This window comes from Megascapheus bottae, chromosome 14 (assembly GCF_031878675.1).
Source record: "Megascapheus bottae isolate mThoBot1 chromosome 14, mThoBot2.hap1, whole genome shotgun sequence".
In the NCBI taxonomy this organism is placed as follows: Eukaryota; Metazoa; Chordata; class Mammalia; order Rodentia; family Geomyidae; genus Megascapheus; species Megascapheus bottae.
Window position 1 is genome coordinate 34,082,926 of NC_143522.1, and position 26,046 is coordinate 34,108,971.

Below are 26,046 nucleotides of genomic sequence, written 5' to 3' on the forward strand. Positions count from 1 at the left end.
TGAATCCTCCCAATCCTGCCTTTCCAAGGAGCCACTGTGCTAGGCTGTAAAAGGTAGCTATTAACACTCCATGGCACAACTTCACTGCAACTGACATCTAAGAGAGCAAGTCAAATCATTTGTAACACTTTTTTTTAAAATCTCTAATCGTTGGTATTACTATAGGGTCTAGACAAGCAGTCGACCATTTGAACAATATCATTTTTTTGTTTTTCTTTTATGTTATTTCATGTTTTTGACCTGGGTTGGCCGTAGATGACAATAATCCTACCTATATCCTCCCACGCATGTGGAATCCCAGTTATGCTTATTCATTGAGACAGAGTTATTCTAACTTTCTGCCTGAGCTGGCCTGCAGACAACAATCCCTATCCATTCCTGAAGAGCCGGAATTACAGGATTTAACAGTACTGTTATCTTTTATTGTTTTTCTTACTACTATTTTGTTTTTCTTTTTTAAATAAAAAAGGTAACATATAAACTAATGCAGTATCTGAAAACAATCTCAAAAATTAATTTCACTACTTAAAAAAAAACAACATTCGTTATAGTAAGAATACTGAGGTCCTCTACTGTAAGTGGAGTGCTAAGTCAGCCCTTAACTTCCTATCTTAGCCTTTTCGTAATCCACAACTAAAATAAAAGCAAATAATCAGAGAAGACCCAAAGCTCCAATCAGCAAGGTTATATAAGTAATAAGACCTGCTTACCTGTAGTGCTAATGAAATCTGTTAAACCTCAATGAAAATTATAAGTCAAAGTTTGAATAATAAGTATCCCTTTATTTGTTGACTGCCATTACAAAAACTGATTTCATTAGCAACAAAAGTGTTTTTCTTGATGTCAGAGGCAGTTACTACCCAAAGTGTTAAGTAAAACAGTGTACAATATCAGTATTAAAATGTTAAATTTTATGTTGTTTTGACCACTTTGATCTTCTCAACAATTTCATTGAGCAAAATAAGGTCAAAGTTTACATGTTTATTTTTCTTTAGGAATGTAAAGGTCTAATTATTCAAACGGTTTTATTATAAAACTAAACTCTGAAGATGTCTACAGAGTTGGCTTTTTTTTTAAGCTTTTTTTTCCTCTTTAAATCAGTAGTCTAACAAGGATTAGAAAAGACAAAACCTGTTCAGTGTTTCTGACAAAGTAGAAAGGGTGAAAACATAAATAAGGCTTTAATTTGGCAAAATATAATACAATGCCTTCAGTTATCCTTGAACGAACAGTTTCTGAATAACTTCACTCTGTAAAAAAAAAAATTAATTTTAAAATAAAGCAAGAAATACAATCAGAATATGTTATTCTTGTAAATATTCCATTTGACCTGGCTTTCTTTCTACTGCTACAACAATCTGAGGCATGGGTTTTACAAGGTATACTAGAATACCTGATTCTTTTAGAACAAAGAGTCTCAAAAAGACTATTTGAGTTGGACACCAGTTGTTGGCATCTATAACCCAAACAAAGATGCAGAGAACATAAAGCAAGTTGGGACAAAAAACTTTCCAATTATCCAGCAAAAAAAAAAGTAGGGATGGAGACGTGTCTCAAGTGCTAGAGCATCAGCCAACAAGTGTGAGGGCCCTGACTTTAAAACTTAAGTGCTGAACTGGGCACCAGAGGCTCATGCCTGCAATCCTAGCTACTTACAAGGCTTAGATCTAAGGGTCGTAGTTTGATGCCACCCACACAGTAAAGTCCATGAGACTTACCTCTACTCAAAAAGACGAAGGAGAGGGAGGAAGGAGGAGGAGGAGGAGGAGGAACAGGAGGGGGGGGAAGGGGAAGGGGAAGAGGAAGGGGAAGGGAAAGGGGAAGGGGAAGGGGAAGGGGAAGGGGAAGGGGAAGGAGAGGAGGAAGAGGAGGAGGAGGAGGAGGAGGAGGAGGAGGAGGAGGAGGAGGAGGAGGAGGAAGAGGAGGAGGAGGAAGAAGAAGAGGAGGAGGAGGAGGAGGAGGAGGAGGAGGAGGAGGAGGAGGAGGAGGAAGAAAGCCAACAACAAAGTTGTGCCTCAAATGGTAGAGCAACAGCTTTGAGCAAAAACTTTTTGTTCAAGGACAGCTCTCAGGCCCTAAAGTTCAAGCCTCAAGATCAGTACCAAATAGGTAGTATAATTCATTCAGAGAAGATAAAACCCAGAAAACAACAATAAAGACCTGTATTTACTATCTACAATACAGCAAATCCCTTTTGCTTTTTTGGTGGTATTGGGATTTACTAATAAGCAGGCAGGTTCTCTACAACTGAGTAATGCCATTAACATTTTAACAGTCAGTTTAAAATGTTAAAAAAAAAAAAAAAAGCTAGGCTTTCCAAGGTAACAGATAATAAAAGCATATATTATGATTTAGTTAATAATGGGTTTATTCATCCTCATTTAAAACATTTATTTCATCATCAAAGAATAAAATTCTTAGCCAGACACTTGTGGTTAACTCCTAGATATCTCCCTCTCTCCCCCCCCCTCTCCATTCTGATTCAAAGCAGCTCAGGCAAACAGATCCAGCAACCTGGAAGGGGAAGGCTGGGTCAAGGGGTAGTGTTGGCCTTGAGCAGAAAAGTCAAGCCAAACCATGAGTAATTCTTAGATTATCTATAAAAAGCAAAGAAAGAGGTTCCTGTCTCACACCTATGATTCCAGCATTGAGGAGGCTAAGGCAAGAAGATCACTATCTTGAGCTGCAAAGCAACACATGGTCTCAAAACCAACAAAAACTACCACAAAATCCAGCTTCTTTAAATTTTAGTATTTCCTTGCCTTAGCCATGTAATAAATGTTCTGCATTATTTATCGTATTTTTAAAAATTGTGGTAAATTCCATTTTCAGTTCTGCAATCTTGTATCAGTTTAAAATGTTATAGTCAATTTGTTTATTATCAAGACCTAAAGAGAGGGGAAGGAGGAAGTATCATATAAACACATCTACTGACCTAAGATCAGAATAAAATGACTAATGGACAAACCAAGTAGCCAATTCATAAGAAAGCCTGATTTTTAAACAAGTCAAAGTAGGCAGAGAAAGGGTTTCCCCTCTTCCACATTAAAAGACTTTCAAATTATGGGCAAGACAGAGAAAGTAAAAGTTCTAAGAATGAAGAATGAGAGTTTCCTTCACTGAGGGTAAATATCTGTGTATATTAATGCATACTCCTTCCCCTTCACTAAACCAATTAGCCATAAATATATTTCACTTGTTCTTACCCAAGACCTGTTAAGTGTTGTTATTCCTCCTTTATGAGCTGTTGGTTTACTTCCTGAAGCAATTGTCTTAACTGTGTTAGAGTCTGATTAAGACTTACAAACATTGTTTCCTTCTCAGAAGATTCCTGAAAAAAGATGGAAGTGATTTAAAGAAAAATTTAAATGCCTCCAAGCAGAAAAAGAATGTAACCAAAAACAGAAAAATGCTTTTGCTTCAAATACAAACACGAAAAAACCTGAAATATGACATAAAAATTAACTACAGAAAAATGTCTGCTAAGTAACTGGCACCAAAGAAAGTATATGTTACAAGAAATGCCATTTGGCTACAAATGCAAAAGCAGATTCTATAATATCAGAAATAATTGAAGAATACATGAATAAACAGTTGTAAGTCAGAGTTATCATATACTGAACTCTACCCTCTATTCAAGGTATTTTAGATACACTCATTTCATTCCTTCCAACAGCCCTATATGATAAGTATTGTTATTATTGTCTTTTGTAAATGAGGCAACTAAATTTGTGTGACTGAAGGATTTGCAACAAGTCACAGCAGATTAAGACAGGGCCAACATTTAGATTTTCAGTCAACAATACTATTGCAACAATGCATTGCATGCGAATGTTTCACACTATTTCTACTATAGAGCCAGATGAAGGATGCCTATCAGGGTCAATTTAGCAACTACAAATAATATGGCCTATCTTCATCTTTTGAGTACCAAGGAACTGCATATGGCCTACACTCTTAGGCATTACACTGTAATACCTCTTCAGAAATATTTTAAAATTAACAAAATAGGAAGTGCTGCTGTGGCTCAAGTGATATAGTGCTAAGCCTTGAGCTGAAGAGCTCAAGGACAGCGCCCAGGCCCAGAGTTCAAGGTCCACGATCAATAAATAAATAAATAAATAAATGAATAAGATTAACAAAGTAAGCCAGGTGCAGTGCCTCATGCCTCTAATCCTAACTACTCAGGAGGCTGAGATCTGAGGATCAAGGTTCAAAGCCAGCCTGGGCACAAAAGAAACTTTTATTTCCAATTCATTAGAAAACAGGGAATGGAGCTTGGTTCAAGGGTAGGGTGGCAGCCTTGAGCTGAAGAGCTCAGGGACAATGCCCAGTCCCAGGGGTAGGGTGGTAGTCTTGTGTTAAAGAGCTCAGGGACAGCGCTGGGGCCAAGCTCAAGCCCCATGACCCACCAAAAAAAAAAAAAAATCAGCAAAGTATCTCACAAAGCCAAACTAAAGACCAACATCAATAAAAAATAGTACACTTGTTGAAGAAAAGATAACTTTCAGTTAGGAGGCTGGGTGGTGTATAGCACATGGTGCTTACCTGGCATATGTAACATATGTAAGACCTGGTTTCCATTCCTAAGTGCAAAAAAAAACAAATAACCCCAACAAAAGAAGTGTTACATATAACTGATGGAAGCATATTTTCCTAGTCAGAGCTGGATCTTGCACCACTTATTCTTCACGGAGTTTTCAAAATAATTAGCACAAATATTTAGAGGTAAAGAAAACACATACCTTATCTGGGGAAACATCACTATTATTAATAACAGTGGTGTCTTCAGCAGCTTTTTCTATTTTTGACTGGATAAGATCTAGAGACTGTTGAGCCTATAAGAAAAGCAACATAATAGCTAATAAATATATACAGAACAAGTGATTTTCTTATATATTTTCTAAGAAATTAAAGCTCCTCCTAACTTAGTGTAAAATTTTGCAACCCAAGTGAAAATACCTATACTTTACCACCAGATTATAAGAAAACATGCTCACTATTCCACAAGTTGAAACACAAATCTGAGTGACAATCACCAGTAAATCCTAGTGCTCAAACAGCAGAAGCAAGATAGACAATGTGAGACCATGAGTTCAAATCTAGTATGGTATTCCCACACCAACCGCCCTCCTCCCTAAGAAAATACAAAGCTGTTTTTTATAGCTCATAACTAAGAATGGTTTTGCATTTTCATTTCAACACATTGCTTAAAAATAAGCAAGAATATTTGAGAGATATCACATGTAACCAGTAAATACTTAAAATAACCTATGGATTTGCGCTTGCTAAATCCCTCTGTGCTTAGAGATGTTTTATACTTACTTCTTTATTAAGCATTTTGTTCATTTGCTCAATAAGTTAGTATGTGTATATCCAATTGGCAAGTGCACATTAGTTCTACTGTAGAGGTAGGTGACTGACGCCTACCTTATATAATATGACTTGTCTATAATTTTGAGCATCTATTATCTTAAAGTACTTTCTGAGAAGCTGCATTGTCAAGCAGAGGTCAAAAATTAGAACTGACATATCAAATGTCTAAGTCAAAATTCTAACAGTGTGTAAGATATCGAAGTTGGTGCTCTCAAACAAATACTTTAAGTTCACGTATCTATATTTTGGGATGTAGAAGGCAGTACCCAGGTTTGGAACAAAGGGTCTTTATACCACTTAAGCCTATTTTAGTTATTTTTCAGATTCAGTCTCAGGCTTTTTTTCCTAGGGTCTGGCTCCTGTCATACTCCTATTTCTACCTCTTGATTAGCTGGCATTGCAGGTGGTCCCTCCATACTCAGTCCCATTGATCTGTACTTAATGTGAAGCTCTTTGGGAACCCTATACTTTTGTATACAACAATCATAAACTATAAACACAGAAAAAAAATGAAGCTCTCTCTCATAGGTGATTTTTAAAAATCAAATACTTTAATCAGCTAGAGTAGCAAATGTTTAAATGTTTTACAATATCCAATTTAATAGAAGTATAAGAAAACAGGTATTCTCAGACCATGCTAGAAATGATTACTGGATAGTGTGGACTGATTTACAATAACTCTCAAATTTTAAGATGTGCATACCCCTTTTTGCTATGCTATGTATTTGTTTTGTTAATGACATTTCACAAACACAATAGAACTACAAAAACCTGCTCACCTAATACAAGGAAGAAATATAATCCTAAAAACAAAACCATTAGTGTTTTTTAAAATGCACTTGTACAAAAAAGGGAAGAAACTTATCAAATACCAGAAATTTATACTTCAACTTTTCCTGTAAGTATCAATATAGTAGGAGTGCAAACTTGTTGAACCACTATGGAAAGCAGTACGGCAGTTCCTTAAAAGACTAAACATAGAGCTCCCCTATGACCCAGCAATTCCACTACTAGGCATTTACCCAACCATCCAGAAACAAGGGCATACTAAATCCACTAGCACAGTGATGTTCATTGCAGCACTATTTACCACAGCAAAGATATGGAACCAACACAGATGTCCCTCAGTTGATGAGTGAATCAACAAGATGTGGTATTTATACACAATGGAATTCTATGCTGCTGTCAGAAAGAATGACATCACCCCATTTGTTAGGAAATGGAAAGACTTAGAAAAAATCGTATTAAGTGAAGTAAGCCAGACTCAAAGGAACATAGGCTCAATGGTTTCCCTCATGTGTCATAATCAGTAGAAACCTTGGGCTCTCCTAGCAGAGATTTGCAATAGAGCAAAACCTAGATACAAAAGGCCATATAGTATGACGCTAAATGAAAGGACCTCTAGGATACAGAAACAAAAGCCATATAATCAGTGATTGTTGTCCTTAATGTACTATGTTATCTCTCATCTCTTTTGCTGTCCCTTGGTTATCTCATATTGTTACAATATCTCACTTTGTTATCTGATATATTGGATATATTTGTACTTGTTTATTTGAAATTGGATAAGGAAGGGGGGAAACAAGATGAGGGGTGAGGGTAGGGGGGGAGGGAAATGGGGACCTAGACATGAAAAAGGGTATCAATGTATGTGAATTACAATTAAAAATATATGAAAAAAAAGAAATGTACTTTGTAAATTACCCCCTAGTTGAATTCCCATTTTTAAAAACATGAACATATTCAAATTTAAACAATTCAGATTAAATTTAAATTTTTTATGCTGAATTTTAAACAACTGCACAACTGTAATAATGAAGTGAATTAAGAAAAAGGATGTCAAAATATAGTTCCTAAAGAATAACTGCACCTAAACAAAATATATATGACCAAAGAGCAAGACTAAAATTAACAGATGCTTGCTAAAAACACAAGTCACAATATCATAGGCTCAGAATATTTTACCTTATGTAAATCACCAGCTACCCTCTGTCTTTCACTTTGCTCACTTCTAAGTTTTAAATGTGTTTCATTTAACTGTGTCTTCAGCTAAAAAAAACAAAGGAACAGCACAATTAATTTTCATTTTTCTTTGATTACACTGATACCTCTAGGATTGAAAAGTGAGTATGAAAGAACAGAATCACAAACAGTTACTACGCACAGTGGAATTACCCAATATGCTGCACCAGCTGTACAGAAAAGCTATGCAATGGAAGTTCCTATCTGTAGAGCTAAACATAAAAAAACTAGAGATGAACTAGAGCTTAAGAGTAGAAAACTAAAACTGCAAAAACAAAGCCACTATTCATAATGTACTATGAAAATCCTGAATTAAGAAACAAATACAAATTCTACCCTTAGTTTTTAAAGTCTTAATTAATCAATTTAAGTGTCAACTACAACAAAATTTCTCTTTTTGGGGGGGGGGGGCAGGGAGAGGGAGAGTCGGTCATGGGGCTTGGACTCTGGGCCTGGGGGCTGTCCCAGCTCTTCAGCTCAAGGCTACGCTATCCCTAGGCCTGGGCATTGTCCCTGAGCTCTTCAGCTCAAGACTACTGCCATACTGCTAGAGCCATAGTGCACCACTTCCGGCTTTCTAATTGGAAATGAGTCTTATGGTCTTTAGTGCCTGGGCTGGCTTTAAATGTTATCCTTAGACCTCAGCCTCCTGAGTAGCTAGGATTACAGGCTTGAGCCACCACCACCGGCTAACTACAGAATATTTTAAAAGACACTGAAAAAACAATTACAAATCCAGTAAAATGAACAATTCAAATGTTGAAGTCTGTAAGAACTTCACTAAAGACAGAGCAGTGCATGACCATTGGCCTAAATCATACCAATAAGGAAGGGTTGGATATATACTTCTCAACCAACTATTAAAAGTTATAAAAACTTAGTGCTGATAAGGCCTTTTTCTGATAACTGTTTCAAGGAAACATGAGAAAAATGCATTATGTGGACCACAAAGTAAATTTATTACTAATATATATATATTTTTACTTTTGCCTCTTACTCATCACTTAGAAATCACTTTCCAAATACTTTTTGAGCCTTAAAAGGGGAAAACAGGGGCCAGGAGTTGGACTTAGATGTAGAGTGCTTGACTAGCATGCATGAAGACCTGGGTTCGATTCTATGGTACCATATACATAGAAAAAAGTCGGAAGTGATGCTGTAGTTCAAATGGCACAGCTGTAGCCTTGAAAAGACAGTGCTCAGCTGCTGAGCCCAAGTCCAGGACTGGCAAAAAAAAAAAAAAAAAAAAAAAGTGGGGGAGACATAAGATACTGGCATTTAAAATCTGAGAGAACTCACAGGTGCAGGAGGAAGAGTGGGGAATTCTATTTGAAACTATTCTTTTCTTTTTTTCTTTTTGTCTTTTCTTTTGGGCCAGTCCTGGGCTTGAATTCAGAGTCTGGACAACCCGAGCTTCTTTTGTTCAAGGACAGTGCTGCACCATTTGAGCCACAGTACCACTTCAGTTTTTTCTGTTTATGTGGCACTGTGCATCAAACCTAAGACTTCATGCATGCTAAACAAGTAAGCAAGGTGGCCATTAACCACCTTCCTAGCCCTGGGAACTATTATTAGTTTTTGCTTCTTTACTGAAGCTTATACTATCAGATTTATCTTTTATCCAAAGAACACACAATATACAGGCAAAATGGATTTCATCTTAAAATGCATCAACAATTAACCTGAACAAACAAAAACATAATGACTGCAAATTCAACACAAAGGAAGAAAAAGAAATGTCAATTAAAATGGAGTAGAAGGGGCAGGGAGTTTGGTCTAGTGGTTAAAGTGCTTGCCTAGCATGCATGAAGACCCGGGTTCGATTCCTCGGTACCACATACATAGAAAAAAGCCGGAAGTGGTGCTGAGGCTCAAGTGGTAGAGCTCTAGCCTTGAGAAAATCCAAGGACAGTACTCAGGTCCTGAGCTCAAGCCCAGGACTGGCAAAAATAAATAAATAGATAGATAGATAGATAGATAGATAGATAGATAGATAGATAAATAAAATGGAGTAAAAGTGAAGTTGTGTGGCTCAGTTGGTAAAGAGCTAACATGAGATGAGGGGGGGAGGGGGAGAAAAGCAGGAGCACAAGCCCTGAGAGTTTAAGCTTCAGAACTGGCATGCACGCATGCGTGCACCTCAGCAAAAATAAAGGAGCATCTTGGAATTTGTCCTAAATGAAGATGCAACTATTATTTTACAGGTCTGGTGAGACTGTTCAGTTCACTTTGGAGCATCCAAGTTAAAAAAAAAAAACAACTAAATTTATGACAACTAGCTGGAAATCATTTCCTTTAAGCTAGGCATGATGGCTCTGTCTGTAACCTCGGTACAAGAGGAAAACTGTAAATTTAAGTGAAGCCTGGAAAATGGTGAGAACGTCTCTCAAGAAAAAAATGAAGATTAAAAAACTATAGGGTAGGGCTGGGAGTTTGGCCTAGTGATAGAGTGCTTGCCTAGCATGCATGAAGGCCCAGGTTTGATTCGTCGGTACCACATACATCACAGTCCCAAAATACTCCATGAATAGCAAGTGTATTCATAAAACAAGTCTTACAGAGGCTAGGAATGTGGCCTAGTTGTTAATGTGCTTGCCTGTAGGGCACGTCACATCAGGGAAATGGAAACCTATGCTGTAGAAAAGAAGGCCTACTCATGGCCCAGTGCTCATTCCCTGGTTTTGGGACCCAACCTGTCACCTGGTTGGAAGGCTTGGCTGTGGTTTTGTGATGTAAAGTAAGGCTACCTCTGGGATTGGCACCTGATTCTTTATCTACCTCCCACCGCCCCGCCCTGCCCACCTTTGTGCTGATTGGCTCCTGCGTCCTACACTAACGGAATGTACTTCCTCAATAAAGGAGTTCCTGCCTGACGGGTCTGATTGTCCTGACAAGGGAGCCGACCCTTCCTCTCTGGGCTCATCTTGGTTCTCTCTGTCCCTCTTGCAGGTTGGGAGGGATACAAGGACTAAAAACCCTGACACTTGCCTTGCATGCACAAAGCCCTGGGTTCAATACCTGGTACCACATACACACAAAAAGCTGAAAGTGGTACTGTGTCTCACTATCCCTCCCCCCCCCCCCCACCAAAAAAAAAAATCACTTGTCTTATAGCTGGGCACCACTGGTTCACATTCCTATCCATTCTCAGGAGGCTGAAATCTGAAGATAGCTGTTTGAAGCCAGCCTGGACAGGAAAGTCTTTATGAGATTATCTCCAATTAACTACTCAAAATTTGAAAATGGAACTGGAGCTCAAGGTGGTAAAGCACTCAGGGATAGCATGTAGGCCCTGAGTTCAACCCCGTGACCGACAAAAACAACGAAAAACTATTCTTATGCTGCAATGGGAGTAATTTCAATTGAAGCATGGGTAAATAAATGTTTTAAAAAACTATGTACATATGTAGACTGTTTTCAAAAATTAAATTTTGCCATGATTGCTAATGAGAATTTCAAACTATGTTAATTTGGTATAAGGAACTTATTCTAATATTTCTAAAATATGCTCAGAAACTTTAGAAAACATCAAATTTCATTCTTTAAAAATTTTAAGTCAGGAATGGTAGGATTATTGTGTGAAATGAGATCAAGAAAGCCTCAATCTGTTAATCAATATGAATTTCTGAAAAACAAGGACTGGAATATAGAAAACTGAACATCTTTAGTCATTTAGTTAACTTTACGTTTTTTTAAGTCTATACTTTGGGGACTATTCTATACTAAATAATATGTTGAAAAAGATGTTTTTTTATTTTTTTTTATTTTTTTGGTACTGGGGCTTGGACTCTGGGCCTGGGCACTGTCCCTGAACTCTTCAGCTCAAGGCTACCACCCTACCCTTTGAGCCACAGCACCACTTCTGGTTTTCTAGTGGTTATTTGGAGATAAGAGTTTCATGGTCTTTAGTGCCTGGGCTGGTTCGGGCTGGCTTTAAACCAAGATTCTCAGATCTCAGCCTCCTCAATAGCTAGGATTACAGGTGTGAGCCACCAGGCCCGGCTTGAAGACTTTTACAAAATTGTTGTCATTTGCAATTTATATAACTGAAGTGCTCATGGCTCACATTTGCAATCCTAGTTTCTCAAAAGGCTGAGATATGAGAATTGTAGTTCAAAGTCAGCCAGGCAGGAAAGTATGTACGGCTGTATCTCCAAATCATCATCACCAAAACGCTAGAAGTAGAGCTGTGGCTCAAGCTGTACAACAGCTGCAGAACCTTGAGCAGAAAATGTTCAGGACTGACACATACACACAAAAAGGAAGCTGGGTGGGATAATAGTCCTTAAATGAAGAATATATATCTATAATCTTCAGAAATCTTCTCCCAGGTTAAAACAGAAGAAGCCCAGTGAATATTTTTTTGTTTTTTTTTTTAAATTCACTGAAAATAACATTGTTCAAGAAATTAAGACCATACAAAAAGCAGAAAATTCTGAAAAAAAGATGAGAGCTAAACATGCTGTTGTTAGGAGCTAGGGAAAGAAGAATCATCTTAGGAGTCAAGAAAAGAAAGGCCATCTTAGGAGTCATCAGAATATGAAAACTGCCTTAAACTTACAAAAATGCCAAGCTTAAGATAGCAAAGAAAGAAGTTCGGATGGTTTCTCCACATGTCAACACAAGTGTTTTCAAAGTTTACTAGATACCCAGTGGAGAACAAGCCTCTTACCAAATTAAGCTCTTCATTCTGTCTTACTGCTTCAGAATATGAATCATCAAGTTTTTTCTGCAATTCAGTCAACAGATCTTTCAGCTGCAATGAAGTTAGAGTTTAAGATTGATCTCCTTACGGTATCCCATCTCTTGTATGGTACTTGGAAGCTCTCCCCAAAACAACATTTAAATACTTTATCACTCTATTAAAAACTTAATTTGAACTCAAAAGCAAGTATGAAAAAGATTTTTTTAAGTACCTCTCTGACTTCTGTAACATAGGTAGATCGTTCAATTTCTGCCTTCTCTAGTTCCATTTCCAAATGCTCTCGTTCTCTTCTTAGCTACCAATACAACAAAGGAATTATAACATGTTAAAGATTTTCTCTCATTGTTTCCCTACAATAGGAAGATACTTAAACATTAAACTGTATCAATTCAACAGTATTTGATATATTAAAAAGTATAACTAACATTAGATAAAGGTAACCTCAAAACACAGATTTTTCAGGCAATCCATTACGAAATGCACAAACTACAAAGCAAATAATCAAATAACATACATTTTCCATATCCTTATTTTCTCTTCTTAATCGCTCTAACTCTTGCTCTGAAGAAGAAAATGATGACTGCATCTGAAATGTAAAACAATGTATGATCAAGTATACCACCAAAGATACTGATGTCTCTACCTTAGAAATTATGAATAATTTAAGGCCGGGAGTTTGGCCTAGTGGTAGAGTGCTTGCCTAGCATGCATGAAGACCTGGGTTCGATTGCTCGGTACCACATACATAGAAAAAAGCCGGAAGTGGTGTTGAGGCTCAAGTGGTAGAGCTCTAGCCTTGAGAAAGTCCAAAGACAGTGCTCAGGCCCTGAGCTCAAGCCCAGGACTGGCAAAAAAAAAAAAAAAAAAAAAGAAATTATGAATAATTTAAAACATTGTTTCTGTAGCTTTTAAACTAATGAATTTTTAAAGACCTTAAAATAAGGCAGTAACACATAACTTGATCTCAATTACGGTCTATTTGTATAATACTTTTTTTAAATTTTATTTTTTATTTTCGGGGTAATGTACAGAGGGGATACAGTTACATTCGCCAGGCAGTAGGTGCATTACCACTTTCTCATGTTTTTTCCTCGTTTCCCTTCCCCTACCCCTCCCAATCATCATGTTTCCCCTCCTTTCCCTTTCCTATTTCAAATAAACAAATAAACATATGTAAGTATACCAGGTCAAATACAGTAACAATATGAGATTAACCAAAGGGCAAAAAAGGAGAAGATAAGTAACACAGTACATTAAGAACAACAATCACACAAGATAAAGCTAAGTTCTCATAAATCCTTATGGGTGCTAGTGGCTCACACCTATAATTCTAGGTACTCAGGAGTTGATACTTTCTAGGCAAGTACTCAGCCACTTCAGTCATGTGTTTCCAGTTTTCAAACAGTGTTGTACTTTTCCATAGGCACCCACAGAATGTACAATCAGCCCATTTCTGTGAGGCTGAAGTTACACCCATAAGCCACTAAGACCTGACTGCTTTTGAGATAAAGTCTAACTTTTGTTTAGATTGGCCCTAAACCTTGACGCTCCCATTTTGATTACCAAAACCTGGGAGTCGGCATGTGCTACCATATCCAATTCTTTATTAACAACTAACTAGGCATCAGTTATATTTAGTCCAAAATACACTAGTGATGTACTGGCCCAATAAGGTGACATTCTACCTCACCCACATAAATGGAACAAAAAGTGAGTGGTAATTTTTCTTGAATACATATCATGGGTCAAATATCAGGACTTTAAAACAGTGACACAGAATTCTCCACCTTGCGTTGTCATACAACAGTTCTATAACTGTCAAAGTCCTTTACATTCACCATCATCACTTTTTGGGCAAACTTTAAGCTACTGATTTCTTTTGTGTGTGTGTGCTGGTCCTGGGGCTTGAACTCAGGGCCAGGATGCTGTAACTGAGCTTGCTCAAGGCATCTACTCTTTAAGCCACAGCTCCATGTCTGGCTTTTTGGTGGTTAATTGGAACCAAGAGTTTCATAGACTTTCCTGCTATGGCCGGCTTCATATCTTGATCCTCAGATCTCAGCCTCCTAAAATGATAGGATTACAGGCCTGTGCCACTGGTGCACAGGTCTAAACTAGTGATTTTCAAATGTAGTGGGCATCAAAAATCCTGGATCATTGCACCACAGATTACCCATGTCAGTAAGTTTGGGTACCTCACACATTCCTAGGTGACATTAATTCTGCTGGTCCAGGCCTTACATTTGAGAAAATTATTCACTGTTTTAAGCACTTACTAAAAAAAATACCTGCTTAATAGTCTTCTGTGATTCATCAACCTTCACTTTCCATTTATTTTCTTCTTGTTCTACACTTCTTTGAAGCTTCTGTAAAATTCCTTCCTACAGACAAAAGTATAGCTGTTTTTATTAGTGTTATTGTTATTATTTACAACAGGTAACAACATTACATTTAGGTATTAGAGACAAAAATAAACAAGATAGGCCACTTCCTTAATCTCACGGAACTTTAAATCTAGTGACGATGACAAGGAACAAGAATTCAATGCTTTTGAAAATCTGAGATCTGTATAAGTGAAGCCTTGGTAAATTCTTAGTACATGTTTTTCAAAAGCAATGCAAATAATACACAAGTACACGTATGTGTGTGTTACAAAATAACTAAATGATCTATTTCTATGGAAATTCTTTTTTCTCCCTGCAACCTACACCTATAGGTAGATTCTTCAATTATGTTTAAAAATAACATTTAGACATGTGTGTACACATATGGTTTACATTTACTTTCATGAACAAAATTGTACTGTAAATATTATGTAATTTCAAACTATCTCTGGGAACATTTTCATACAAATATATAGACATACCATATGCTTTATTAAGTTCCCATATATGAACATAACATAATATATAGGATCATTCTCTCTGGGTGATTATATTTATTTGATCACTGTAATAAATTAGCCCAAACTAAAGAAATTTATTGTTTTACAGTTCTGGAAAAAGTATAGTTGCTTTGAGAAATTCATATTCTATTTAAGACACAAAGGAACAAGTTGCTGATTTAAAAATAAAGATGTAGTTTAAAGAATTATTTCCTACTGTTTCTGCAAGGACAGATTTATATTTTTCACATTCCAGCTGTAACAATGTGTGCATTTCATCTGCTTCTTTCAGTTTATGCTCTAGAACCTGAAAATGAGATAAAGAAAAATTCTAATTTTTTTGCCCGTTTTTATGCTTCAAATTTGTTTCATAACTTAATGCTGCATTATAACTTCGAACAAACAAAACATTAAATTTCAACCTTTCCATGTAGTAAGTCAATTTTAATCATATCCTATTTACTAACAGTAATACTTAAATGAGATTCTAACTATAGTTTATTTTTACTTTAAAACCTAGGCTAAAAAGAGGATAATTATTAGCTCTCAGAAATGATTAAGACACGGATTTACAGAAAGGGAAATAATAGTTTCATACACAAATCACATGTCAGAACACCTATACAGCATTAATGCTGAAATCTGTATGAAACAACCTTCCTTTACTTTCAAAAGAACATTAGTCTAGCAATAATATATCTTTTTACCATTCCAAAGCTCACAATAATGAGTTAACCTCTTGAACTAACCTTCAACTCCTCTGAACCTGAAGTTCCAGCTATACATTCTTTTGCCTTCTTTTCAAATCCATGTAACCATTCACTGTAATTCTGTAGGGGAAAGAGACTCAAAATTACCCACTTCTTAAAAAAAAAAAGTCTAAAATATATCAAGCATTCAAGTAACCAAATTAGCTTATTAGAAAAGAAACTTACATGGACAACACTATCATACTTAAAAATTTGAAGAATATAACTTTCATAAACTAAATGTAATCTAGCCTTAAAAGTGAAAAACAGACTGATGGGTGAAGGTAGCTCATGCTGTAACCCTATCTACTCAGGAGGATGAAATCTGAGGAAGACAGATCAGGCAGGTAAGTTCATGAGATTCTTATCTCCATAAGCTACTCAGAAAAAAACCAGAAAGAGAGGAGTGATTCGAGTGGTAGAGTGCTAGCCTTCAGCACACAGAGGCTTAGGAACAGCACTCAGGCCCTGAGTTCAAGCCCCAGGACTGGAGGGAGAAGGAGGGGGAGGAAGGAGAGGAAGATTGGGGGGGGGGGGGGGAGAATCAGGGAATGGGAAGAAGGAAAAGGAGAGGGAGAGAGGGAGATACTAGAGCAAAGGAAGGGGTGACACTGTCCAGAAATAAATGTACTCATTATCTAACTTATTTAACTGTATGTCACCATTGTAACAATTAAAAAGTTAAAAATTACTTATGCATCACCATCAAAATAGTCTTATTTATCCAGACCAAAAATATCTGCAACTGAATTTTGAACTCAAGAGTAGGAGCACTAGTTTGAAACTTGGTTTTGACAACTTACATTAGCCAACTTTAAAAGACTAAAAATCCAAAACAAATAATTTTTCAAAACTTAAGTAAAATTGTTCTTTAAAACTAAGTATGGGCCGGGAATTAGAGTGCTTGCCTAACATGCACAAAGGCCTGGGCTCGATTCCTGGGTACCACATACATAGAAAAAAGACAAAAGTGGTGCTGAGGCTCAAATGGTGGAGCTCTAGCCTTGAGAAAGTTCAAGGACAGTGCCCAGGCCCTGAGTTCAATCCCCAGGACTGGCTAAAATAAATAAGTAAGTCTGTCAAATTCAAAAAAATGAAAACTCAACTGAACACATTTTGTTCAGTGGATTCAAATTCTTTAAAATGTGGCAAAATTCCTGGCAATGCTTCAGTCAATTAAGGAATACAGCTGGATGTGGTGGCCTATGTGTATAATCCAAGTTACTCAGAAGGCAGAGACTCTGAGGATCAAGGTATGTCTATCATCTCAGCTACATGGAAGAAGGGAGACATAGCCCAAGAATGGCCCAGGCAAAAAGCTGGAGACCCTTGTGTGACAAATCACTGAAGCTTTTTAAAAGGGGGCTGGTGGCGTGGCTCAAGGGGTAAAATGCTTGTATACAGCAAATTCAAACCACAGTACCACCAATTCTTCAAGAAATATAATGGAAGTATTTTTAAAATCATAGTAAGCAGGCGCAGGTGGTTCATGCCTACAATCCTAGTTACTCAGGAAGCTAAGACCTCAGGTATGTTCTATGCCAACCTAGGCTTAGGAAGACTCTTACTTCCAATGAACTAGCAAAAAGCTGGAAGCAGAACTGTGGCTCAAGTGGTGGTGTCAGCCTTGAGTGAAAAAAAGTTCAAGGATAGTGCCCAGGCCCCGAGGAGTTCAAGCCCCACCACCACCAACAAAAACCCACATAGGACAAACACATTCATTTGCTTAAATACAACAAATGTTTGTGCTGATAGGTTAACTGATACAAACAATGTATATATTACAGGCATCATTTGCTTCTGGGAAGCAGAGATTAAGACTGTGGTTAAGGTCAGTTTGGCAAAATTTAGTTCAGACCACATCTCAACAAAAAAAGGTGCCAGGAGTTTGGGTTAGTGGTAAAATGCTTTGCCTACCATGTACAAAAGACCAGGGTTCGATTCCTTGGTACCACATACATAGAAAAAGGCCAGAAGTGGTGCTGTGGCTCAAATGGTAGAGCTCTAGCCTTGAGAAAGCCAAAAACAGTGCTCAGGCCCTGAGTTCAAAGCCCAGAACTGGCCAAAAAGTGAGTATGGCTATAGTGGGAAGTTTTAAGTTGGAGAAAGAAGGTGCAGGCCAGGCCAGGAAAGAAGGAAGACTCTACCTGAAAAATAACCTAAATGCAAAAAAGGCTAGGGATATGACTCAAGTGATAAAGTGCTTGCCTAAAAATAGCACCCCCTCTCCTCAAAGAAAAAAAAGAATGGATTTGGCTGGGACATGGTGATGCACAATGTAATCTCAGCACTCAAAAGGCTGTGGCAGGAATTGGCGCTGTGGCTCAAATGCGCAGATCTACCCTTGAGCTGAAGAGCTCAAGGACAGCACCCAGGCCCAGAGTTCAAGCACCATAATCAACAAAAAAAAAGGGGGGGAGGCCAAGGTAGGAGAATCAGGAGTTCAAAAAAGGGGCAGCAGAGATTTGTAACATTAAAAGAAGTATTTTACTGTTGGTAAACCTGAACCATTTTTTGAAAAACATAAACTACCAATGGCTAATTTAGTTGGCTCATAAAATATTGCTAAACAGCCAAACACGAGTGGTTCATGCCTGTAATCCTATCTGAGATCTGCGAATCTAGCAGAGGCTGAGATCTCAAGATTGTGAGTCAAAGTGAGCCCAGGCAGGAGTCTGTGAGACTCTTATCTCCCAATTAATCACAGAAACAACTGGAAATGATTCTGTGGCTCAACTGGTAGAACCCTAGACTTGTGCAAGAAGTTGTTAAGGGACAATGCCCAAGCCCTGAGTTCAAGCCCCAGTCACAGAGGGAAAAAAATAAATAAATAAATCCACTAATAATATGGAGTGAAAGCTAAAACAGATCACACCATAAGAAAAAATACAAAATGTTTTTATAACAGCCTGTTTTCCTGGCTACTTAGAGCCAAGACTTTTCATCAGTTCAACTATAGAAATTTTTAAAACCGGTCAGGCTAAAGCCTGATTATATTCTCAATAGTTACAATGAAGAAAAGAGTTTGTGTTCTATACTTTAATTTTTTAATTAAAAAGATAAAGGCTGGCCAGGAGTTTGGCCTTGTGGTAGAATGCTTGCCTAGCATGCATGAGGACCTGGGTTCAAATCCTCTGTACTACATACATAGAAAAAAGCTGGAAGTGGTACTGAGGCTCAAATGATACAGCTCTAGCTTTGAGAAAGCCCAAGGATAGTGCTTAGGCTCTGAGCTCAAGCCCAGGACTGGCAAAAAAAAAAAAGTTAAAGGCTGTATGTAAATGTAATCCAAGACAGAAAGAACTTAAACTCAGACTACAAAATAGAACAAGCTTAAGTTGGCTTATACTATCTTCAACATTCACATCTACAGAAACCAGAGCGCCCAAGAGAAAGAGGTGAACCCATACCATGAGCAGTTAATGAATATAATAAATTAGGTACAATTAACTGCCAAAAAGCCAGATATGGAGTTGTGGCTCAAGTGGCAGAGTGCAATCCTTGAATGAAAAAGTTAATGAATAGCACACAGGCCCTGAGTTCAAGCCTCAGTATCTGGAGTAGGTAGGTAGATAGATTGATAGATAGATGGATAGACAGATAGACAGCTAAGTTACTATGAATTATTTTTAATTATAAAAAAAACTGGGGGGGGGCAGGAGTTTGGCCTAGTGGTAGAGTGCTTGCCTAGCATGCACGAAGACCCGGGTTCGATTCCTCGGTACCACATACATAGAAAAAAGCTGGAAGTGGCACTGAGGCTCAAGTGGTAGAGTTCTAGCTTTGAGAAAGTCCAAGGACAGTGCTCAGGCCCTAACCTCAAACCCAGGACTGGCAAAAAAAAAAAAAAATTTTATGGCAATTAGAGGAATACATTGACTAAATGAAATTGAGGGTGTATTTTTAATGTAGCCATCTTAAGAAAGGAATTATTATGTTTAGTAATATACTAAAATATTTACAGATGAAATGTTCAGAGGCTTGAATTCTTTCAAAGTAATGGAGATGAAATATGATTGTTTATGCAGGCATGTAGTGATAATTGCTGAAATGGAGAACTAGATTCAGTATTCGAGTTTCAATACCATTGGAAACATACACACCTTTCTATTCAAACAGACAAAGACCTCCCCAGCATTTTAGGAAACTGACATGTACACTCACTGGCATTCTCAAATAGTCATATGCTTTCATATGCTAAAATATGCTCTCAAAGATTTACTGTATTTTCTGAGCAAAAGTCACTTTTCTTTCCCAACTTGTTCAACCTTAAGTAAAGAAAGTTGTTCTCTATTATCTTCAAGACTTTGCTTAAAGAAGTTAATAGATGACCAAAACCTTAAGTTCTGAAATGTAGAGCCTGGTTCATAGTATAAAATATGTAAGAAATAAATTGTTGTTAAAACTAAGATGTAATCACTTAGAATTAAGTTCTACATTGAACAAAGCCATCGAGAATATTACTGACTTCAGTGATTATTCAGAAATACTTTTTTCCAACTAAAGTGTTAATAAAGCTTAGAAATCTTATTCAACAGAATAAGTTTCACATAAATAAATATGAATTCTGAACTAAGTTTTTATTTCTATCTACTCAAAAGCACCCCTGATAAATAATAATGGGATAGATTAAGCAGACAATATAAAATCAAGTGCAGACATAACTGTAAATGCTGTGCAACCACAATGTTTTTGAATAATGTCAAGCTAATAATAGTAAATTAGTCTTACCAAATTAGAAGGGACAGATACTTTTGGAAATAATTTTCTGAGAACTTCTTTAGCCTCCAATTCAACGGACTGTACATGTTGTTGACTTTCCTAAGCAGAAGATATACCAAATAAAACTTAGAAAATAATAGAACTGAGAAAAAGTTCTTAAAAGGCTACAATATTTTAACCTCTAGAGGAAGAAAACGTCAATGAAAAATTATTTCAATACTAACAAATGAAAATTTTCCCATTTTAAGGCACTGAAAGTATTTACATTAAGAAATCTGCAAAATCTCTAAAGCATCCTATAAAGTAATTTTTTATATTAATCAAACCAAAACAATATCTAACAATATGGACATTTTCCTTGGCATTAGAAATCAAGTGATTTGTTTCTAGAGGAACCATTAATTCACTTATATTTCCTCTCTCTCTCTTTCTCACACACACACACACACACACACACACACACACACACACATCCTACTTCCTACAAGTAAAAGGATACCAACTGCCTCACAAAGAAATACATATCTGGAAACATAACTGAGGCTTACTAGCTAGTAAATCTCTAAAAAAAGCTTCAAATGTGTAAAAGATCACAAAGAAAACGCTTGTGCCAATATATGTGAAGTCCTCCGCTACTGTGTGTTAATTTTAGAAATCTGAGTTACAAAATACATCACCAATGAGACTATAATGCCCTATGAATAAAAGGGTAACTTGTGTATTTCCAACTTCAAGGTTAGATGATTCTATTTATATTAAACAAAGTACCATCAAAGTTGGATGGGTGGCAGAAATGGGAGAAAACAACAAGGAAAAAATGATTTTACTAACATCAAGCATTAAAAAGATTAATTCTGACACCTGCAAATGGTTTAAGTCTAAATTTGCTGATTATGAATTAGCTGTAATGGGTATCAATTACACACTCAAAATCATGGTTTGTCAAAATTAGGGTAATTATGCCATCACATAGTCAATGTCACCCACCACCCAAATTATGCTGAACCTACTTCTACAGATGGCTTTTAATTTAAAAAAAAAGAGAGAGAGAGAGAGAGAGAAAGAGAGAGAGACAACTTTTAAAATGCGCACCTAAACCAAGCCAACAAAAATCACCTCAAACAATGTTCAGGAATTTCAACAAGTCACAAAGCAAACAGGCTAGCAATGCCTCAGCCTTGTCTTTCAAATATCATTTTGATGGTTTTTTGAAATATATTAATGACTCCAAATGGACACAATTCAATTTCAGAAAATTTACTCAGATGTAAATCTAACTGAAACACAACAAAACTAGAGATCTCACCGTACCTTTTTTTTTTTTTTTTTTTTTTTTTTTGCCAGTCCTGGGCTTGAGCTCAGGGCCTGAGCACTGTCCTCGGACTTTCTCAAGGCTAGAGCTCTACCACTTGAGCCTCAGCACCATTTCCGGCTTTTTTCTATGTATGTGGTACCGAGGAATCAACCCGGGTCTTCATACATGCTAGGCAAGCACTTTAACCACTAGGCCAAACTCCTGGCCCTCACCGTACCTTTTACACACAAAAAAGCAGTTAATTTATTAAGGATTAGTGGCAATATTTCAAGATAGGTGTTTTACTGAGGTATTTTCAACTATTCAGTTAACCTTGCTAAACTGTAAGAATACAAACTACTGAGAATGAAGTATATTATCTTTCATTCAAAGAAAACCACTGCTTTTTCAGACAATTCAGAAATAACTTTGATCATTGTTAATGCAATGAAAAAGACACTGTAGAACAAGTATGCTCTAAAAACTTAAAAGAAAAAACAACTTAAGTCTGTAACATAATCCAAAGCCACAACGGTAAGTTACTTGTACTCTTTATTAACAACTGTGGCTGAAAATTTTTCATTTAACAAAAACAGTTTGAAACCCTTGAAAGCCAGGAAATATTAAAGTCTCCACTATACTTTCGTCTACTGACCGATTTATCAACTAAAACACTAAAATTTTCTAGTTTTTACTTCTTACAACACAACTTGTAACACTGGGTCAATCAATATCACTTTATCCCCTATGTTATGTAAAAACCATCTAATTTTGGTTACAATAAAAAAAACCCACTATAAACTCTACTCTGTAGATAATTGGCTATGCAAGAAGCCATCAAGCACATAAGTTGCAGTTTTCTTTAAAAATTATTATATGCAAGAAAACCTTTGGTGGGTAGCATTATCACATCCCTAGTAATGCTAGGATCAGCAGTTCCCAGCTAACAAAAGCAAAAAGGCAACTGTTAACAGAAAACAAAGACAGAGGCAACCAGAAATCACACCCAAGTCTTCTGACAAAAGGGACTGCAAAATGAAGCAATTAACACCTTACCTGACCCAGACTCTTCTATTCTCTGTCCTAAATTTCTCTAGTATATGCCAGCCGTCTCATTTAAATTTTAGTGGAAATTAAACCGATGAATAAGATTTTAAGTAAATACAAATCCACTGCATTAAAGGAAATAAAGCCACAAATATAAATATACCAAACTCATAAAACTATGTTCTGCCAAGCACTCTTTCAAATTTCCTTAAAACATGCATTTAAAATTTCAACAGAGGGGGGTGGGGGGGGAGGGAAACAGGTACCAAGACATGTGAAAGGGTATCAATGTATGTGAATTAATGCACCTTCTGTCTGGCAAATATCATGTAACCCTTTTACTAATTACAATAAAAAAAAATAAAAAAAAATATTCCAAAGGAAAAATAAATAAATAAATAAAATTTCAACAGATTACCTTGCTGCACAAAACATTTTTATAATGCTGAAGAAAACCATACAGGTTCCTTCATCTACAAATTTTTTCTTATTGTTTAATTCTCACAGTTCATTTCTCCATTATAATTCTTCATATACAACAGACAACTTAAGCTCAAGGAGAATGTCCTTCATTGTTTTGTTGTTGTTGTTTTGGTTGTCATAAGGCTTGAACTCTGGGCCCTAGGTGCTGTCTCTGAGCTCTTTAGCTCAAGGCTAGCACTCTACCACCTGAGCCACAGCGCCATTTCCAATTTTCTGATAGTTAATTGGAGGTAAGAGTCTCATGAACTTTGGTGCCTGAGGTTGACTTTGAACTTCAATCCTCAGATCTCAGCCTCCTCATTACAGGAGGATTACAGGCATGAGCCACTAGGCCCTGGCTGTCCTTCATTGTTTTGAAGACAAAGGAATACTTCAGAAGTACTGAAGTACTCTTTCTAATGAATATCATACTAATATTCTATACCAAGTATGATAATGGCATAATACTTTACAACTACTTAAAAATCCAAATTAACTCCCCTTCTTGTAATGAACTATCCCCAGAAACACACTAAGAACTAATCCCTTTCTGGTGATACTTAAGACTTTTAAGACTTGCTTAAGTCTTCTTGGTGTGTCCCATAAAACGTAGTTCACTAGGTATGAATCACAGATCATGCCAGGTGTGCAAATGTGTCTTCTAATTAAGTTTGTTAGGAGGTTTTCATCAAAGTTCTCTCAACTATTCCAAAAAACACATTGCCTGACAAAGGCCTGCATTTATAGTGTAAGTCTTCTGAAACTTTCCAGTTTACCAAAGATCTAATGATGCAGTCATTCCCAACCAAACAACAACATGCTCAAAGCCTCAAGGAATAGATGAAAACAGCATAGAGGACAGAGATGAGAGGTGTGGATGATAAGGAGATTTTATATTTAAATTGCAGTAAAATTCAATGCTTTAGTCTGATTTTAGGAAAAGCTGCAGATTTTCTCTGTTCAGTGGATTGCTTCTAGGAGTTAGCATTACAACCTTGGAAGTCTTGTTCACTTTGTCCTGCAGCAATTTTTCAGTTGATGCCAATGCTTCCATTGCTTCCCAGTTTTTCTCCCGAAGGTCCTAATCATTTTTAGAAAGAATGATTTCAGTTTATCCATTATTGAAAGATTTTTGCTTTTTATTTCATCAGTATTTTTGCACTGCATTTAAATGCTGGTTACTGAAAAATTACTTCAATGGGAAAATATTAGCAAAAAATAAAAAAAAATGTTTAGAAGTTTGAATGAGAAAAGAGGCCTACTTTCATGTTTTAGTATATACACCTAATATGCCAGCTTTTGAAACATTACTACATCTGACAAAGAAGAAAGCATACAAAGTAAAGACACAATCAAGACTACAAATACACCAAACATTAAAGGATTAAGGACAGAACAACATGTAAGTACTAGTAATATCTTCCACTTGATTATAAAACAAGGCCCAATATCATCAAGAGACAGTACAGTGCAGTGCTTACTTTCCTTCTAACTCTGTTTTAGCAAAAACCTTTAACAAAATTAATAGATTTCCAACCGATCTAGGAATGATACAGTAACTCGCTATGTTCTTTCTTGGCATGGTATGTACACTACAAAACCAGCTGACATGAATTATATAAGCTAGTCGACCTCAGCAAATAAGAAAGTTAGGAAAACCATAAAACACATTCTTTTTACAAGAAGCAAGTCACTGAAAACAGCTCTGATAGATCCAGATTTTAACAGATTTCATTAGCAAATGTACACAAAAACAGTTTCACCATATTTCAGGCTTATGTCAGAAGTAGGAATCTAAACAAACAAAGCCAATACTCAACTTTACTAAATAGTTATCAAATACTGTACTTGGCATTCATTCATCCTCATTAATGCCTACAATTTATGAGCTATTTGCTCATTTTGCAGATGAGGTTTAAGAAATCTGGCCAACTGTTAACAGCAAATGAGTGGCAGAACTAGAATGGACTGACCCTGCACCCTACTGGCTTCCAGTGTCCTGGCTCTTTCCACAAGCTCCACGGGCATGGGTAGTGCTGCTGCTGCTAATGTGTCATGTACTCCTTATCTCGGAATCCCAACAATAAAATACAGGTGTTAACAGTATACTGGCAAGTTCACCTCAAGTTTTTGGATTAAGCAATGCTGTTAATGGTATTTCGCAACACACAAAAGTCAACTCACATGCCTAATTTTGACAAACTCAGAGGTACAGGAAAATTCCAACTTGTTAAATTAACAACTTAACACAAACATAGAAAATCCAACTTACATTATAAACCACATATCCATTTAATATAAATATCCCTTAGATTTCATAACATTTTAGTCCTGCTTAAGACTTAGTAACCACTTTGTGTCCAAAAATGTCCTCTCTAGCAAGATGGTTGGTCTCTACAGGTTGTAATCGTCTGGTAGAGTGAAATTTGTAAGATTTACCCATATTCACTATTTATCTGTTCAATAAAAGTGCTAGAGAATGTTTCTATTTGAGTGTTGTTAGTGTAAAGGTTCTTAGGTCTCTAACAGACTTAATTACTAAAATTTGCACTTCTAAGTTTTAAAAGGAATGTTTCAGAAGGCTTGAGAATTTGACTAGTGAGAACGTTAAGTTTGAACACAGACCTTATTTTTAGTCTTCAGAAAGGCTAACCTACGTAAGAAAGACCTCTATTTTTTTATTTATTTTTTGCCAGTCCTGGGCTTGAGCTCAGGGCCTGAGCACTGTCCTTAGACTTTCTCAAGGCTAGAACTCTACCACTTGAGCCTCAGCACCACTTCCAGC

General features: G+C 36.7%; 1 protein-coding gene across 23 annotated transcripts in view; it reads right to left on the reverse strand.

Moving 5' to 3' along the window:
- Window positions 1-761: 761 nt before the first annotated feature.
- The window catches only part of Ktn1 (kinectin 1), an 84,616-nt gene continuing 59,331 nt past the window's right edge, over window positions 762-26,046 (reverse strand). For 9 of the 23 annotated variants that reach the window (XM_090344977.1, XM_090344978.1, XM_090344987.1 and 6 more), the window contains 12 exons: window positions 24,256-24,342; window positions 20,468-20,557; window positions 15,737-15,817; window positions 15,205-15,294; window positions 14,392-14,484; window positions 12,618-12,689; window positions 12,315-12,398; window positions 12,071-12,154; window positions 7,342-7,425; window positions 4,746-4,838; window positions 3,207-3,331; window positions 762-1,250 (listed from right to left, as the gene is read on the reverse strand). In XM_090344977.1, the coding sequence (XP_090201103.1) occupies window positions 3,227-3,331; window positions 4,746-4,838; window positions 7,342-7,425; window positions 12,071-12,154; window positions 12,315-12,398; window positions 12,618-12,689; window positions 14,392-14,484; window positions 15,205-15,294; window positions 15,737-15,817; window positions 20,468-20,557; window positions 24,256-24,342 (963 nt within the window). In that variant the 3' untranslated portion in view covers window positions 762-1,250; window positions 3,207-3,226. The remainder of the gene's footprint in view (window positions 1,251-3,206; window positions 3,332-4,745; window positions 4,839-7,341; window positions 7,426-12,070; window positions 12,155-12,314; window positions 12,399-12,617; window positions 12,690-14,391; window positions 14,485-15,204; window positions 15,295-15,736; window positions 15,818-20,467; window positions 20,558-24,255; window positions 24,343-26,046) is intronic. The other 14 variants (XM_090344995.1, XM_090344990.1, XM_090344992.1 and 11 more) reach the window with 3 other exon arrangements.